This window comes from Lissotriton helveticus, chromosome 6 (assembly GCF_964261635.1).
Source record: "Lissotriton helveticus chromosome 6, aLisHel1.1, whole genome shotgun sequence".
NCBI classification, from domain to species: domain Eukaryota; kingdom Metazoa; phylum Chordata; class Amphibia; order Caudata; family Salamandridae; genus Lissotriton; species Lissotriton helveticus.
This window is the reverse complement of record NC_136067.1, coordinates 1,678,013,418-1,678,029,776: the sequence shown is the minus strand read 5'-3', so window position 1 is coordinate 1,678,029,776 and position 16,359 is coordinate 1,678,013,418. Positions and strand designations below refer to the sequence as shown.

Genomic DNA, 16,359 nt, shown 5'->3' with positions numbered 1-16,359 from the left:
CAGGTTTGTCCCGCTGAAAAGCTCCGTAGGTCCTACTTCCAGAGTTTGACCGGGAGTAGGCGAATTTTGAGGCCGGTGAACCACACCTAATCCGGCTTGGTGAAGAGCATCGAGGGACCCCGCAAAGAAAAGCTCCAGAAAAGTTTCTAAGTCTGAAGGTAAAAACTGTGACCGGGACCTACCGCGAGTGGTAGCCGAGCAGGGCTCCATCACGGTCGGCCTGAAACTTGGACCAGGTCTATCGCCACCAGATGTCCTGATAGGGTGCTATAGGTTTCTATGTGCTAGAAATTGCTAAATCTTTGGAAATTTATATCTCCAGTTCCCTACATTGGACTTTTGTCGTTTTGGTGTAATTTCAAAGGTACAAATATTTCCTATTTTAATTAATTGGTGTTGGATTTTTATTATATATTGTGTCTTAATTATTTACTGAATTGGTGTTTTTAAATGCTTTACAAAACTGTCTTTGAAGTTAAGCCTGCCTGCTCGCACCCAAGCTACCAAGGGTTGAGCATAGGAATAATCTTCTAAGACCTGTTCTGAGCCCAATACAGTGTTAGTGGCCTTATTGGCAGTGGCAGATATACATTTCCCCCTAGTAATAATCCACTTTCCAACAGGTATCTAGGGCAAGGTAGAAACCCCCAGGTGCAATTTATTTTTCTTTGAACACCTTTTTTTAGACTTAAACAACATGTAATACGTAATGTTTAATCGCCATACCAAAACATTAACTCCAAACTTTCCACAGTTGTGCTAACAAGAAGTCTCACACAGCTGTACAAGTCTGTACATGGTGTTCTTCCAAGGAGCTCCTGTCTAGATATTATCCCTAGTTCCTGCTTACCCGCCAAACGTCTCCAAATGAGCACACGCCGCTTACCTTTGGTACAGCTGGAAACCGGATGCTGTTGATCAGGGAGCATTCTAAGACCTGCCCTTCCTGGAAAGAAAAAAAGAACAGAATGAAGGACATAGCCCAAAGTGGAAGTGACTTTAAAATAAAATAAAAATAGAAATTGCAAAATGTATTTATGACTTCATGAACGTGCTTGAGCACCATTTTGTTTTTGCCCTCTATGCACAGATATGATAATATCCCGCTTCTCTACCGTAAAGACAGGATTGTTTACCTTATCATAACTTGGTAGCAGTAAATAAATAAAAGCCCAAAGTAAGGCACATCTGGGTTATATGATCTCATACCTTCCCTTCACTTTTCCACGTCAGGAAGAAGCCAAACTCGTCCACCCTAAAAAGGCAGTTAGGTTCAAAGGAAGAGGACTCCTGATGAAAGAAAGAAATAATCAAATATAAGCGATCTGTGGGCAAATATCGCCCCCCAATACTCTCTAGCATGTTTTTTCAGCCTAAATGAAATATAAATAGCACTTAAAATATTAACATAGAAGAAAAGAAAAACAGCTTTGATTTGATGTCAAAGATAAATGTCAATAATTTTAGCATGAAAGGCACATGTGACTCCATGCACAGACAAATTAGCAAATCTATTAAATGAAAACGTATTTCTATAATTGCCCCTGATAAATTACTCCCTGCCATACATTATAAAGATATTGCAAGCAACTGGGGCGTTTCATGACCATATACAGGAACAAGGTGGAAGGCTGGGTTCCTTTATTAGGTTTAGGAATTTCAAGGTGCCTTGCAATATCCCTATCATGTACAGCTGGGGTTACTTTATTCCTTATAATACAAGGGCATACCACCACCTTTCCCACAAACTACTAAAAACCCCTTCCGCGCTAATGACAAAGCCAGCTCGTCATGGGCGTTACCTGCGCTACGCGGATGACGAGCTGACTTTGTCATAAACAAGCCATTCTTGAAATTCCAGCGCACAGCGGGAAAACGCAGTAGCGCGGAAGCGGTTAAACCCGTAGTTTCTAGCTCTTTTTATATGAAAGAAGGGATTTGTTTGCAAGCATGAAGAATAAAAATAGAATCTCTATTGCAAAAGTAAACACGTCAATAGAAGCTGTTAGATAATTGCCGTAAAATGATGCTAGAATTGTTCAGTTTATTTGAAAAGAGGAGCAGTAGCTCGGAACGTGTAGGAACATACAGAAAGTTTCTAACTTTTCTATAAGCACCTGAGGTATGCACACATAAACGTGTTTCCATAAATATCTCTTTCTGCTTGCCAATGTACAGTTAGAAAAACAGAGCCAAGGAAAGAAAAGCAACATTTCGAAACAGCTGCTTTAACTATGCTGAGTGACCTGACCTTTCTTTCACCTTTGGCTGCTGGCACTAGGCATTGTGATGTCAGAACTCAACTGTAATAAGTTATTATACTTGAGTCCTGCTGTTATTTCTTTATATTCTGTAACAGTGTGTCATACAAATCGCTAATTACATGTAGAATTATAGATGGGTAACAGTGAATTATGGGTATGTTTTTCACCGAGGAGTTCTGAGTGACTGAAAGACATCCCATTAATTTCTTTTCACCCATCTATAATTTTATGTTATGTATGGCCCCACAAATAAACGTGCCCCTGCTTTCAACTGCTAGCAGGGGTAGAGGACTAATGAGATAGCCATACATAATACGGCCTCTCCTTCCTGATCCAAATTAAAAAAAAACTTAACTCCTGTCACCCACCCCACCTCTCTCTGTGCCTTCCCTTCCCTCACATTCAGAAGCTGTTCTCCCTGCATTGCAGGGCTGCTCTGACAGGCTCTCACAGACCTCAGCCAGAGCAGCCTGGAATGTTTTATGAGGCAGCAACAGTGAGTTATGAGATCTGTAACCCAGTGTTGCATCACATCAGTGAATTATCAGATTTAAAATCTGACATTCACACTAATGCTCTCAGTGAGAGCCACAAATAACAAAGAAATTAGAGACAGTTTTTACTGCAGGGTTTATACTTTAAAATTCTGCAAGATTTTTGCAGGCGGATGCCTGCTGCTCAGTAGTGGTGGCCTTTATCTCTCAGGTTTGAAGCACAGACAAGCAGCAAAACCTGATTATGAACACAAATTACTGCAGAATTATGTGTCTAAATTACAGGGCTTGCCTAACCACATCCAGAGAACATAGGTATGGAAGGCACTTGACTGAAATAGATCTGACATTAGAAATGGTGTTTTGAACAAAAGCCTTAGCCAGCACAGTTTCAAATACCAGAGGTGTTTGAAGCTAGCAATTTGAAATGCACTACAATGCAAAGTACTCGAAATACCCTTAGGTTGAGAGATGCTCAAAGTCCATTCCACGTAACAGATGTGGTGTTCGTGCTCCCCGGGCATAATAATAGACTGTTACATAACCACAGCATTTGATAACCGGGTCTCTGGCTCTATCCCTGGCAAAGACCTAAAAGAATATGGCCCTGATTACAAGTTTGGCGGTTAATTCCGTCCCGTGCGTAAACAGGGGAATTATGAGTTTGGTTTTATTTAACGCATCCGATACGTATCGAATGTGTGAAATAACCCAACATTCGTTACATAACAAATTTAACAGGGGAAATCTGTAAGGTATTTACCATACCATGTAGATTTTGGTGTGGTAAACACCAACATCCGCATGTTATTCCCCAATAACCTATAATAGGTGCCATTTATCACACTGATAAATAACAAAGCCCAGGGTTTCGTTATTTACCAGGTGCAATAAATAGCACCTTAACGTGCAATCAGGGCATATTTCTGTCTTATGCCTTTGCCTGCCCTTCTGGTTGCATCTGTTAGAGACCAGATGCAATCATGTGTTGTTGATGGGTTAAAAAATCTATTACCATTACTGCTCGACCTATTGCTATTCGACCTTACAGGTTAAGAACCTGACTGGCACCTAGGCATAATTGTGAAGCTTTGGAAAAATAGCGCAAGAACATAAAATAATACCTTCAAAGTTCAGAATTTTGGCACAGGTGTAAAATACGCTGGGCACACTAAACTAAGCCACTCCTCCTTGGGAGCCAACTGACCAAGAAATCAAAAAAAAGTTCAAATATCTTGGGGTAAACTTCCCAGACGGTTAACAACGTTTACCCCAAAACGTTTTTTAACGCAGGTAATCACAACGCGGTTATTAGAACGACCGAGTTGTAATTCCGCAAACCATTACTCCGCAAGTCGGAACAACGACTTGCGGAGGGGGGGGTGTTGTATTTGAAGTCCAACACCTTCCCTAGTGTCCGCACAGACTGGAGTTGGAATAGTAAATGATACTTTTCCAACATCCAGCACCCCCCTCGGCAAGTCGTTGTTCCGACTTGCAGAGTAATGGTATGCGGAATCACAGCGCGGTCATTGTAACGACCGCGTTGTGATTCCCTGCAGGGGAAAAGGCTGCGGAATAACGTCATAGATTCTTCCCAGACACTTTAAGCTGCACATCCCACACGGAAGCGGTATCTACTAAAGCAGATGGCATTGCCACAGGAGTTCTGCATATTGCTACTCAGTTGTGGAAACCTGTCCACATCAACCTAAACCATATTCACCGGTAAAACCAGGAAGTACCTTATGTTATTGAGTTGACATTTGGTGCTAATGTATCAAAACTATCAAAATAGTGAGACTCCAAGGCCATTTAAGGCCCTTTTTTGCAGCAAAAAAAACATGGGCATCTTCCAGTCTACCAATTCTGGCACATTAGTAGCTCATCAGTCTGCTCATCAATCTAGGAAAGAGACTCCAATGTGCAGTTAAGAGAACATTCAGCAAGACCAGTCAGCTGTATAAAGCATCATGGTCAGATGCACCATCCAATGGAATTCAGTAGCAGGGCCAAATTGGCCGTAGCAGGTACCAGGGGCCTCATTTATGACAAGTGACGCATCGCTGCGTGAAAACAGCGATGCATCACTTTTCACTGCGCCCTCCTTGCCCCACCAATGATGCGTCATATTTACAGTATGACGCATCATGTCGCAAGGAGTTACAGATACGTCAGTATTTCTGACGTATCTGTAAGCGCAAAAGTGACGCATTGCTGGAGTGTGTCACAAAAGTAACGCAACTCTAGCAATGCGCCCTTTCACATGGGGCAAGCCCCATGTGAAAGGGCCTACGTCAGTCTTACGCCTGCTGTGAAGCAGGTGCAAGATTTTGACGCAACGGCGTCCTAAAAGTGACGCAGTGAAATCTCATAGATTTCACTGCGTCACTTCTACGACCCTTCCTTGCGTTAATACGCCCCCCTTGCATACATTATACCTGGCGCAGGTATAATGTGGCGCAGGGGTTTACAAAGTGACGCATCTACCTAGATGCGTCACTTTGTAAATATGGTGCAACAAGGCACATTATTTACGCTGCTGGTGCGTCACAAAAAGTGATGCACCGGCGGCGTTAAAGTGACGCACGGCCTCATAAATGAGGCCTCAGGCGTTTTCCCGATGGGCCGTAAGGGTGGAGGATGATTTTGGAGCAGTGGGGGGCATTTTTGTTTCAGGGGGCCGATTTTGCAGCCCGGGGCCGGTCCGACACAATTGCCAAGGATGGTTTGCATGCTCAGTCCGGCCGCGTTCAGTAGTAGGAGATGTCAGTGTTGCGGATCGATAAAAAAGATGAATGTTGAACTATTTTTTGATGGCTGAGGGTATCTTGTTGCAGATGGTCATAAAAAAGTACATTCCAAAGCAGATGAAATAGGAACGTAAAACTTCTATTTTCATTAGAGCACGTCTGTAGTGTAGGAAGTGCTGGAGGTTTTATTGAATGAGTGCATGGATCATTCAAGGCTGAGAGATTGAAGTTCATTGTTGAGGTACAGATAACTCTTGCCATTAATAGGTTTACAGCTGAGGCAATGGGTGTTAAATTTGATCTGACAGTGGCATGATTCAGTGCAGCGAATTCATGATGTCTGACATTTCCAGACCTACCCTGTCCATCTCCACAATACTTTACATGATGCTCCTAGCGAGAAAGTGCATCAATAGAAATGGTATGAGAGGTGCTGCCCTAAACCCAGCCGTTTCCTCTGACACCAATTCCACCGGTGTCAATGTCTCTGATGGGACCGCTGATGACTCCCCACTGTTGGAAATGCCACCTTTCCCACATCCTAGATGAGGCTGGGAAATAAAGCAGAGTGCAGAGAGGACAAACGCCTTTTTTTTTAGCAGAGGGCCCTTTATTGCCTTCCTATAAATGATCCTTCAAGTGTTTACACCTTCATTTTTAGAGCAGCAATTCGGTTTCAAGTTACCTGCAAACTACAGAACATCAGTCAAGCAGCTTTACAAATTATGTCTGCCCTGAGACTGACTAAACAAAAGTTCCAGAGTCACAAGCAGCACCGTGGGGTTAGGGAACAACAAATACCTGTCCTGGAAGGCTGGACATCAAGAGAAGCATGGACCTGCCCATGCAGACTCTGCAGTCCTGGAGGTTCATGCTTAGTTGATTTGCTCTATCTCTAGATCTTGTTGTGAAGGCAGCATTCCTTACCCGTCTAAACATGTTTGTCAAACTGACCAGTCACCCGCAGGCCCTGCCCAACATGTAAACTGTGTCCTGCTATTGGCTCTTGTGCTATAACAAAGACATTTTCCCTAACATTTTTCTACATCTGTTTACCACCCATTCCCATTTAAGTTCCAGAATACTGCTGTCCTGATCCTAAATCCCAACTCAATGCATGCTAACCATTTTTATCCAAACCGAACGTTATTGATTTATTTATAATCAATAGCAGTTGCGAATTTTTCATTTCTATTAAGTTAATTATTCCCTTTGCATGAGCATTATGTCAGATATGCCAAGGTGCCAGGGGAAGAGTCAATTGTACCTTGGAGAGGTACACACTCACCTGCGTGAGTAACAAGCTCATGTTGAAGACTCTGAAACTTTGCCTTATTGCATGAAATCCTTCACATTCTCTTCCACCTCTACCAGGGCAGTAACTGACTGAAAGTAGAGACTCAATGTTGGAATTTGCAGAAAACTACGTTCACCGACCTATTTTTTACTGCTTTAGCCATTGGTTGTTGGAACATTTTCAAATGGACATCTGAACAATAGAAAGCCCTGGTTAACATAATTGTTTGGATCCATATGATTTGATGGATGGACCCTTACAAGAAACACATTTTAGATAGGATATAAAGATGAGAGTGAAAAACCTTCATTTCGTCTATTGCATGTGATTCAAGTGAAAGTTCAGAGCCATATATGACACCCAAGGTTCCTCTTATTTTGCAGGTTAGGTCAAAAAAGATTAGTGGCCAAATTGAGCAGTGCCAACTGTCAAAATCCCAGTATTGGCAGGGTTTAGGCAATGTTATTGGATATTCAGGATTTTATGGTACTAAGCAAGGTGAAATATTTCTAGTTTCAGCACCATCCTTGTGGTTATCCACAACTATCTTGGTGTCATCAGCATACATTTTGTACAGCAGGCCATGGGTCACAAGTATCCATGTCAAAGGAACTTTCTAATTATTAAATAGTTGCGAATACAGGACAAACCTCTGACAAACTCCAAACCCCGGAGACCTATCAATAGACGTAAACTGATCCAGGAAGACATTCTGCTATCAATCAATAAAAATGAACCGGCCCATTCAAGAGCCCACCACACAGTCTCTAAACTACTGTATCAAAAGCTGCAGACTGATCCACACCAAACACTGTTGTTTTGGTGCTCTTCGTTTGGGCATGAAACCTGACTGAAATCATAAAGCAATAAATTACCTTAAAGGTAGAGTTGGGACAAGACTATAGAAGCTATTTTGATTTAAAAAAAATACCAAAGTAGAAAAGGGCATATCGTTTCCTGGAGTGCACTTTTCCAGGCCTAGTTTGTTCATCAAGAGAGTTGCAATGACTCATTCCAAAGACTCAGGGCATATTTCTCTGTGTAAGAAATAATGAATTACCATAAATATATCCTCAGCAAATTCTACAATATGTTGCTAGTCCAGAAAGCACATCTAATTTGGATGCTTTTCACTATCCACATTCTACATTCCATTGAAACTTCAGCATACACAGCACATTTAACACTTACCTATAAACATCATGCTTAGCACTGACCTCAAATCCAACTTCCCAATAGCATTCCACTTCCTCCTCGGCTACAGATCCAAACAGAATCCTTTCCAACTGCATTACACTGAACAACTTTGCTAGCATTATTTAGTATCACAAACCTAGTAACAATTGGGATGCATGATTTCTCCTTTACCATGATCAACTGCTGCTACGCAGCAGCTCTCACCCCATTTCTTGGCATTGTCAGTAAGCCAGAATCAAAATGGACTTCCCACTCAAAAATTAAAACTGGTCACACCTCCTATTCAAGGAAAAATGTTATCACAAAATGTATCTATTCCTCTCTAGGCGTGAATACATGAAAATAACCAAGTATATTAAGCAGCCTTCCTACCCTACTGTAGCCCCAACAAAACCAGCCTCCTAACACTCCTCTCTACCATACGGGGCACAGTCGCCCACCAGCATCTTATGTCTGTGTAATCGCTTTGCATGAAAAAGTTGGAAAAATGCTGCAGTGCTTCTTCTTTTCCCTCGCTAAATGACACTAATGTATCTAAATGTAACACTCAATATCCCAACTCCCATAAATTAGAGGACATACCAAGGTTCCAGCCTATGTGTTGTGGCTTTCAACATGGAGTGCCGAAGGGCCCTATTTGAGAGCACTGAGTATCAATTTATCACCATGATGACAGCAACCATATCGACCTCAAAGAGTCAGCAATGCAGGACATCCAACTGCAAAATCCTAAAATTGCTTTACTGAGATAAAGATTTCAGTAGTCTACTTAAAACTGAACCCCACCAAAGGAGAATTCTCTTCTTTTCCAACAACAAATGCTACCACAACATTCAACTACATGATACTAGAAGGATTTAGTAACAAATCAAGTCTCAGTATAGAGTCATTAGTCTTGCACTTCAACTTGCAACTATCTTCCTAGACACACACAGCTTTGAATCAGCAGCACAATAACTTGCCTTCTCGCTTCAGAAGACGCAGCGTGCTACTTTTTAACTATACGATTTTCCCTCATGTTGTAAAATCTGTCCCCCACACTGCAGCGTGCCTAGTAGATGTTAACAGAAAGTTTGATTTCACTTCTCTTGCATTAAACTCAAGCTTGCATCTCTTTCATGTTACCCTGCATTATCCAGAAAGACCGAAATCTAAAACACCAGAATAAACGATCAAGGTCTTACGTGTCAATTTCCAAAACAGACAATAATTCTCTACATCTGGCCCAACATTCAGAAGTACACAACACATCATCCTTTGCCTCAAACCTACCCGCCCATAAGGAATTCAGAAGCAAACTAAAACTCTCCTTGTATATTCATTAGTTCACACTTTATCCAAATATAAGGAATCCCCTCCTCCTTCACTGAACTCCTATTGTCATATACCATAAAGCATGTACTTATGCATTTGCGTAGTTTTCTAAAGTACACCATGTAATACTAATATAATGACTAAAGCATGTCCACCTAACCAAATGACAAATAATAAATAAATAAAAATTTATTCTCAAATTCCCATGTCATCATCAGTCATTTGTTATCCCTAGGAGCATCAGGATTAGATGAGATCAAGCCAATCCTGTAAAGTAAAACTTGAGGCACAATGATCTACAATCCCACAAACTATTTGAAAAAAAATCATTAGCTCCTGAGGAACACTTTCTAAAGAAATTACAGCTCAATGAAGCAACAATTGACTAGCTGTATCTCAAAATGCTGAAAAAATAACCTGTAGCTTTGCACCAATCCAAGGAGGTGTTGAGAGAACCGAAGAGTTTAACACATCAATGTCACATCCCTATCAATATTCTCTCTGTCCTTTAGCTCGGTTGTGGGTTACATTATGTAAATAAAGCACACAGGGGCTGGTAATGTTAATGAGAACACAACCACTACAGCAGACAGCTGCAACTGTAGACACAGAACTAGACAAAGGGGTCTCTTATAAATCGATGTATTAATTAATCTGTTAAAATGTTCCATAAATCACCCTCAGATAGACATCTTTGGTGTGTAGGGAGTGCACAAAGACAAATATTTCAATTTATTGCTTGGCAGGGCCAGCTGGGCATACTCCTTTTGCAAGAATGTCTGCATGTCGTTCCCGCACTTTCGAGCTGTTTTGGGGAAACTATTTTTCCACTTGGGTAACGGAAGATGTAGCAATGCATGCTATGCATGCTATAAAAAAACAATTACATATTAATTTGATTTCAATCTTAATTAAAACACGTAAAAATCTGAATTAACCTTATATCTCATATGGGAGACGTATTAAAATATATGAATCTTAAATGTTGTTTAACAACCTGGAAAATATTTTGCAGATCAAGAATGACTCTTTATCATTAAATTGATTTCTGTTCTATGGCTTTGCAATCAGGCTCTGGCCCTTAAAATGTCAGCCATGATTAGTACTCTGTAATGTGGTTCGTGTTGAGAAATATCTTGTTTTGCGTCTTACCTCTTCATATCTATCAAATACAGCCCCATCTTGCATGAAGGATGGAACCACCTTTTGCCAATTGAATTCATATGGTTTTGCCATAGTCAAATCATACACCTGAAAAAAAAAGAATATATATGGAAACTCACAAGGCAAAATATTTTTATGTACGATCTTCATCATATATTTAACACAGTTGTACTTTTAAAGATTTGTACAGCTTTTTTTCAATTTTGGTATTAGAAAATGTTCCACAAACCAATCAATCATTTATAACATTAAATTGCACTGGCAAAAGTCAATTTAAATAACAACAATTACATTTTTGAAATAATAGTACATTTTGGTGGACACACAAATTCTATTTTAAGTGAGTGTATTATTTGACTAATCACAATGCTGTTTTTCATAATAACACTTCTTTCAGTATTCACCTGTTCAAAATTGTTTCAAGATCATGCCAACAGATACCACTCTGCTCACAACAACCTTGTCGACAGATTGCCCTTTGCAATTTAACAACATTTAAAAAGAAATTCATTAAATTTACAAAGCCTCTGCTCACACATATGGGTGATCATTTTGTTGCCTTTTGCTCTAAGTGCATTGTCTTACTTGATTCTCACTTTTACACTTAATAGACTTCTGGCTCTGACAGTGACAGCCTATTAACCCCCTTGATGAGGAAGCACTTCAGTTGATTTTTGCCATTGCCTATCATTAACAGACAACCGTTTCTCTCTACATAGCGCCTAGGAATGAATACCATAGGCCTCATTTATGAGAAACTGACGCAGCAGCATCGTTGCGTGAGTTTCTCTGCACCCTCCTTGCGACACGATAGATGTATTTAATGTACGGCGCTCCATGTCGCAAGGAAAGACAGATGCATCAGAAATCCTGACGCATTTGTCGGTGTAAAACCCACGCATTTATGGAGTGGCGTCATAAGAATAACGCAACACCAGCAATGAATGGGGTAGGCCTGTGCCTATGGCACTGTGTCACCCTTATGCTTGTCATGAGGCAGTCGTAAGGTTTTGACACATTGGTGTCCTAGAAGTGGCGCAGTGAAATCTCATAGATTTCACTGCGCCACTTCTATGAAGCTTTCTTGGGGGGAACGCCCACCCTGCATACATTATGCCTAATGTAGGTATAATGTGGTGCAGGGCTTTACAAAGTGGCGCATCTGCCTAGGTGCGTCATTTTGTAAATAGGGCGCACAGTGGTGCATATTTTATGGCACTGCTGCATCACAAAAGTGAAACAACGGTAGCACAAAAGTGACGCAGGGGCTCGTAAACAAGCCCCATAACAAGCCCCTATGTTTGCAGGCTGAGGAAGATATAAATAATGTCATAACACAGGATTTGAAAGGTAATTGTAGGGAAGAGTGTTTTTATTTGAGGTTGACTAGTGTCTACCTCAAAGGATAAAACCTCCACCTGCTAAATGTCTTAAAAATTAAATAAAATATACCTGTGCTCAATCCCTGGTAATGTAACACAAATCAGTCAGGCTTAAATCACAGGAAATGTGCAAAGTATTTTAACAGAGCAAATACAGTAGAGAAAGTCACACAAAGCACAGTAATACTCTACAACCAATTTTAAAGCAGAGAGGAAACATTTATGAGTAAAATAGGGCCAAAACAACAAAAATATTTTTGAAAGATTTGGGTGAAAATAGTGCCAAAAGCGCCAATGATAGTCTAAGAAAGTGGTAGACCAAGACCTAGCCATGATCTGAGGCAAACCATGATGGAGAATGGTCAAACACAACAAGTTGATAGATCTCGGTGAAAGTCTGGAAGTAAAAGAATTTGAAAAAGTGGCTATGTTACTTACTGAGAAGAAACATCCTCCCTGAGTGAGCCCCTGCTGAAACAGTATCCAGTGCTGTGGTTCTCTGGTGCCTAAACAATCACAAATGTTCACTCAGGCCCCAGTAGCACAGGGCAGAGCACTGAAAGACCTGCAGGGTGTCAGGCAGAGGCAACAGCAAAGACCTTGCAGCTTGTTGTGTCATGTAGCTATACAGGAGCTCAGCAAATTGACCCTTGGTTTCAATTTATTTGTTCTGGGTACAAGAAAGAACCGGTGCAGTATTTCAGGCACCTCTCAGGTCACAGACGGCCATCCCAGTCCTCTTCTAACCTTCTGGAGGACCAGTAAGCGTTCCGAAGAGGGTTCATGGCAATGCCACATTTAAGCTTGACACAAGCTGTTGGGTGGGAATGACTTGTGGGCATGCCCAAACCAATAGGGTAAACATTCCCAGAGGCCAACTTTCCCCACCTTAGCCTTTTTCAAAATGGCGAAATTCCTCGACCACCCTAAACCTGTCTTCCCACATATACCACTAAAATCCAGTTTGAGGCAGCCACTGTATCCACAATAAACCCAGAGACAGACATCTGGATTGACAAAATCAGAAATGTCTTGGTATCGTGTTCTCTCCCCTTTCAAGTGTGCCCCAAGAGATATATGTAAACCCAGAGACAAAAGTCTAGTTGGGCAAAAGTAAAGTCGTTTAGCAACCAGACATTGGATCCAAAAGAATTGTCTTGCCATCCCGTGGTCTCCTCTTTTAAGTGGGCCCCAAGTGTCATATGGGAACCCATCAGACCTGTCAAACCATCTTTGATACTCAACCAGGATTTGACAGGTAGTGCCAAAAAGGTTACCCACATCTCCCACTCTGTATGTTCTGTGGAGTCCAGAGTAGTTGTCTCTGCCCATTCAGGCCAGTCTATTCAAGGGTAATTACTTGATGGGACCTAACAGAGGTTTATGTTTATTAGTCTTCTGACAGTTCAGGCAGGTAAAGGGTAACTTTCTACAAGTTTGTTTTGAGACTTCACCATTCAATTGGACTTTTATTAACTCTCAAACTAATTATTTTTCTAGCTGGTCCCCTTCCCAAAAAATGGTATTTGTATTTTAATCTGTACTCATGGTTTCTGAATAATATAGCTAGGTTTGCCATAGTATAAATAGCTTTTGGTAGCTAGTCACTGTAAGAACATGTTAAAGTTGAATTTCACGAGCCCTACATTTAAATACTATGTGACCTGCCTTGTGGGCTACAGGGCCGAAATAGGGGCGAAACGTAAAAGGAAGGTTTTGTTCTGCCAAAAGGTTTCATTTTGACAGGTCGTATTGCAGTTTTTACACAGCTATAGTCAGGCTACAATGATAGGCCTGAAGCCATGGTTGCACTGCCACTGTAGTGGATGGTACAAACGGTACTGCAGTCCATTTGTGCAATTTAACTTTCAAGCCCTGATTATACTTTCTGCCATAAACTAGGGACTTACAGGCAAAATAAATATGCCAATAAGAATCATTCCAATTTGGCTAGGGTATAAAGGGGAAGCACATGTATTTTGCTACTGTTTAGCACAGGTAAAGAGCACAGAGTTTTAAAACCCACAAAAATATAAAGTCAAGTAAAAGCAAAAATCTGGGGAAGTACACACAGAAAGACAGATTTCCTACACCTGCTCTGCCGTACAAGTGCACACAATGACTATGTTGCAGAAATGTGTCACTAGGTAAAGTTAATGATAACAATGTGTGGTAGTGAAATTGATATTCTCTATTCCACCCTAGCAGCGAAGTTTTATTCCCTATTTTACTGTACATTTACTGTGAAATAATACATATTTGCAGAGAGTTAAATGAAATAGACAAATGGATATCAGAACTATCATAATACAATCGTGGTAATCTCCTGTCTCTTACAAAACTCTTTTCTCTTGTTTATGAATATGTTAAAAATATTTACCAAATAAACCAATTAAACACTACTGTAAGAAACTGAGGTACTGTCTGAGCTGGGTGAAACCCTTCTCAGGCAGGAACCGCAATCCTTGTCAGGGTGAAATCACAAGCAAACCCAAAATTAACCTGTGCTCAACCCTCGGGTAGTTTGGCACAGAGCAGTCAGGTTTAACTCAGAGCCAATGTGTAAAGTATTTCTGAAACACGTCAAACAGCAATGCTGTGAAAACACAACATAAAAGGATCCCACACCAGATTAGAAATAAAGTGTAATTACAAAAATCCAATCAGCAGAACTGGAGATCTGCAGTCTTACAGATTTCAGTAAAAATTGTGCTAAAAATCACAAAGCAGCAACTGAGGATATCTGGTGGTGCCAGACCGTGACAAAGCCACAAGTGATTTAGCTGACCGTGATTTAGCACAGGCCGACGACAGGTTACAGGCCAGTTAGGCCCGCTGAACAAGAGTACCTTAAATCCTGGTTGTAGAAAGTTGCGAGGTCCAACACAGAGGATGCATCATTTAGTGTTGCTTCCATGAAGCTGCGAAGTTGCGATGCGAGGTACTGTGTCATCATCGAGGATCCTGTTGATGATGGCTTGCGATGTGAAGTCTGGCATTGAGGATGTATCGCACAGGAGAGATGATGTGTCAGTTCCGAGGAGCTGTGATGCTGCGATACAGGAACCTGCATCATCAGCGAGTCTGCAGTCAACAAAAGATTTGAGATGGGGGGGTGTGCGTCGGGAAAGACTCGCGCAGGCAGGGATTCCCCATACAAACTGCAAAGTCAATACAGAGTCCTTGCGTTGAGAGACCTCTTGCAGCAGAGGCCGTGCGTTGGTTCTGCTTGGGATTGCACTACGCAGCAGAGAAGGTGCATCCACAGATGGGCTGTAGGTGCACCTTTCAACCCACTTCCAAGGTTCTAGGGCTGGGATGGCACCACTTGACAGGTTAGGACTCACACATAACAAAGTCCAAGGTGCTGGGTTCAAGGTTTTTGGAGCCTTCTGTCAGCACAGCCTTGCAGCAATTCCTCAGTGCAGTTCAGGAAGCACAGCAGTCCTTTTTCCTGGCAGAGTATCCACAGGTCCAAAGGTGTACTGAAGAGTTGGTGTCTGAGGTCTAATATTGATACCTGGGTCTTCCTTTGAAGCAGAAGAAGCATCTAGAGGTTTCCCTTTGAAGCACACAGGCTTCCTGCCTTCCCTTTCCTGGCTCGAGACTAACTACAGGGGGTATGCAGCCCTTGGTGTCGAGGCAGAACACAGCATTTTCAAGTGTAAGTAGGGCTGTGCACAGTTCCGCCCTCCAATCCAGATACATCTAAGCTCTCTATTGTGTGAGGCTGTCCAGGAGACATACACAAAGCCCACCCATCAGCTAACCCAGTGACATGACCCAGAGACAGACTAGAGGCACTAAATGGCTAATCCAACTTTCTAAAAGTGGCATTTTCAAAATTATAATGTAAAATCTGACTTTTCTGTAACAGAGTTTTTTTTTTTTTACAATTCCAAAGACACCAAACAAAAACTAACTACCTGTTCCCATTTGGAAATTACAACTTAATAAATGTGACTTCCATGCTATCCTATGGGAGAGGTAGGCTTTGCAGTAGTTGAAAATGACATTTAAGAGTTTTTCAATACGAGGACATATAATACTTGAAATTTTGCGTTCTACTTTTTAAATACATTGCACCCTACCTCTCGTTATCACACAGCACAAACAGAGCCCCACTCACCAGGCTTCCACCTTCTGTGTGCATAATGCCCAATTTGCTGGTAACCGGCACCCAGTGAACTACATCTCCCAGAATCCCCTGGGTCGCCATGTGAAGAACCAGCATTTTTCCGTGCTCCGCTCCTATAAAGCACCTTCTCCTGGAAGAGGAGGCGCTTGACAATCTTGCCAGTTTGGTACATTTCCTTGAAGGCGGATGGTATTCCCCGCCGGATTTGCTGGGTTCTTTTTTGCCGTCCACGGATTTATGGCTGCGCTGCTTCAGGATACAGACAGGCTGCCACTGAGAAGGTCGAAGAACGGCATTCTCCATTTTTGCCGCATTTCCGTCACAGTCTTCATTCCCTCGATTCCCGATGCTGGATT

General features: G+C 41.6%; 1 protein-coding gene across 2 annotated transcripts in view; it reads right to left on the bottom strand.

The window, feature by feature from the left end:
- The window catches only part of PLCB4 (phospholipase C beta 4), a 1,076,851-nt gene that overhangs the window by 454,844 nt on the left and 605,648 nt on the right, over window positions 1-16,359 (bottom strand). For both annotated transcript variants that reach the window (XM_078649526.1, XM_078649527.1), the window contains exons 5-7: window positions 10,472-10,570; window positions 1,210-1,290; window positions 887-946 (exon numbers count right to left, since the gene is read on the bottom strand). In XM_078649526.1, the coding sequence (XP_078505652.1) occupies window positions 887-946; window positions 1,210-1,290; window positions 10,472-10,555 (225 nt within the window). In that variant the 5' untranslated portion in view covers window positions 10,556-10,570. The remainder of the gene's footprint in view (window positions 1-886; window positions 947-1,209; window positions 1,291-10,471; window positions 10,571-16,359) is intronic.